Source organism: Asparagus officinalis, chromosome 7 (assembly GCF_001876935.1).
Source record: "Asparagus officinalis chromosome 7, Aspof.V1, whole genome shotgun sequence".
Lineage (NCBI taxonomy): Eukaryota > Viridiplantae > Streptophyta > Magnoliopsida > Asparagales > Asparagaceae > Asparagus > Asparagus officinalis.
Genome location: NC_033800.1, coordinates 7,050,838 through 7,051,118, shown reverse-complemented (window position 1 = coordinate 7,051,118; position 281 = coordinate 7,050,838). Strand labels below are relative to the sequence as shown.

General features: G+C 56.9%; 1 protein-coding gene across 3 annotated transcripts in view; it reads right to left on the bottom strand.

Annotated features, from left to right (window-relative positions):
* The window catches only part of LOC109848571 (protein-tyrosine-phosphatase MKP1), a 5,005-nt gene extending 4,730 nt beyond the window's left edge, over positions 1–275 (bottom strand). For all 3 annotated transcript variants that reach the window (XM_020418130.1, XM_020418131.1, XM_020418132.1), the window contains exon 1: positions 1–275. This exon is cut by the window's left edge. In XM_020418130.1, coding sequence (XP_020273719.1) covers positions 1–214 — 214 coding nt within the window. In that variant the 5' untranslated portion in view covers positions 215–275.

The window sequence follows — 281 nt, the reverse complement described above, 5'->3', positions numbered from 1 at the left end:
CCAAGCTCCGCCGAGCTATAGAAAGAGGCTGCAGGGGCGGGAGGCAAGATCTCGCCTTTGAGTTCTGAGATCTCGGAGTCAGAGGAGGAGCTTGGAATCTCCGAGAGTTCGATGAGGGGTTCGAATTCGACTGCTCAGTTCGAGATGCGGACCAAGAGGCGGAGCGCCAGAACGTTTTTCGAGCTCCGGTGAGGGGATCGTCGTCGCCGGCCATGAATGGAGTAGGCTGAAGCTAGGGTTTTGAGGATTTGGGGGCAATTTAGGGCATGGGGATCGGATTC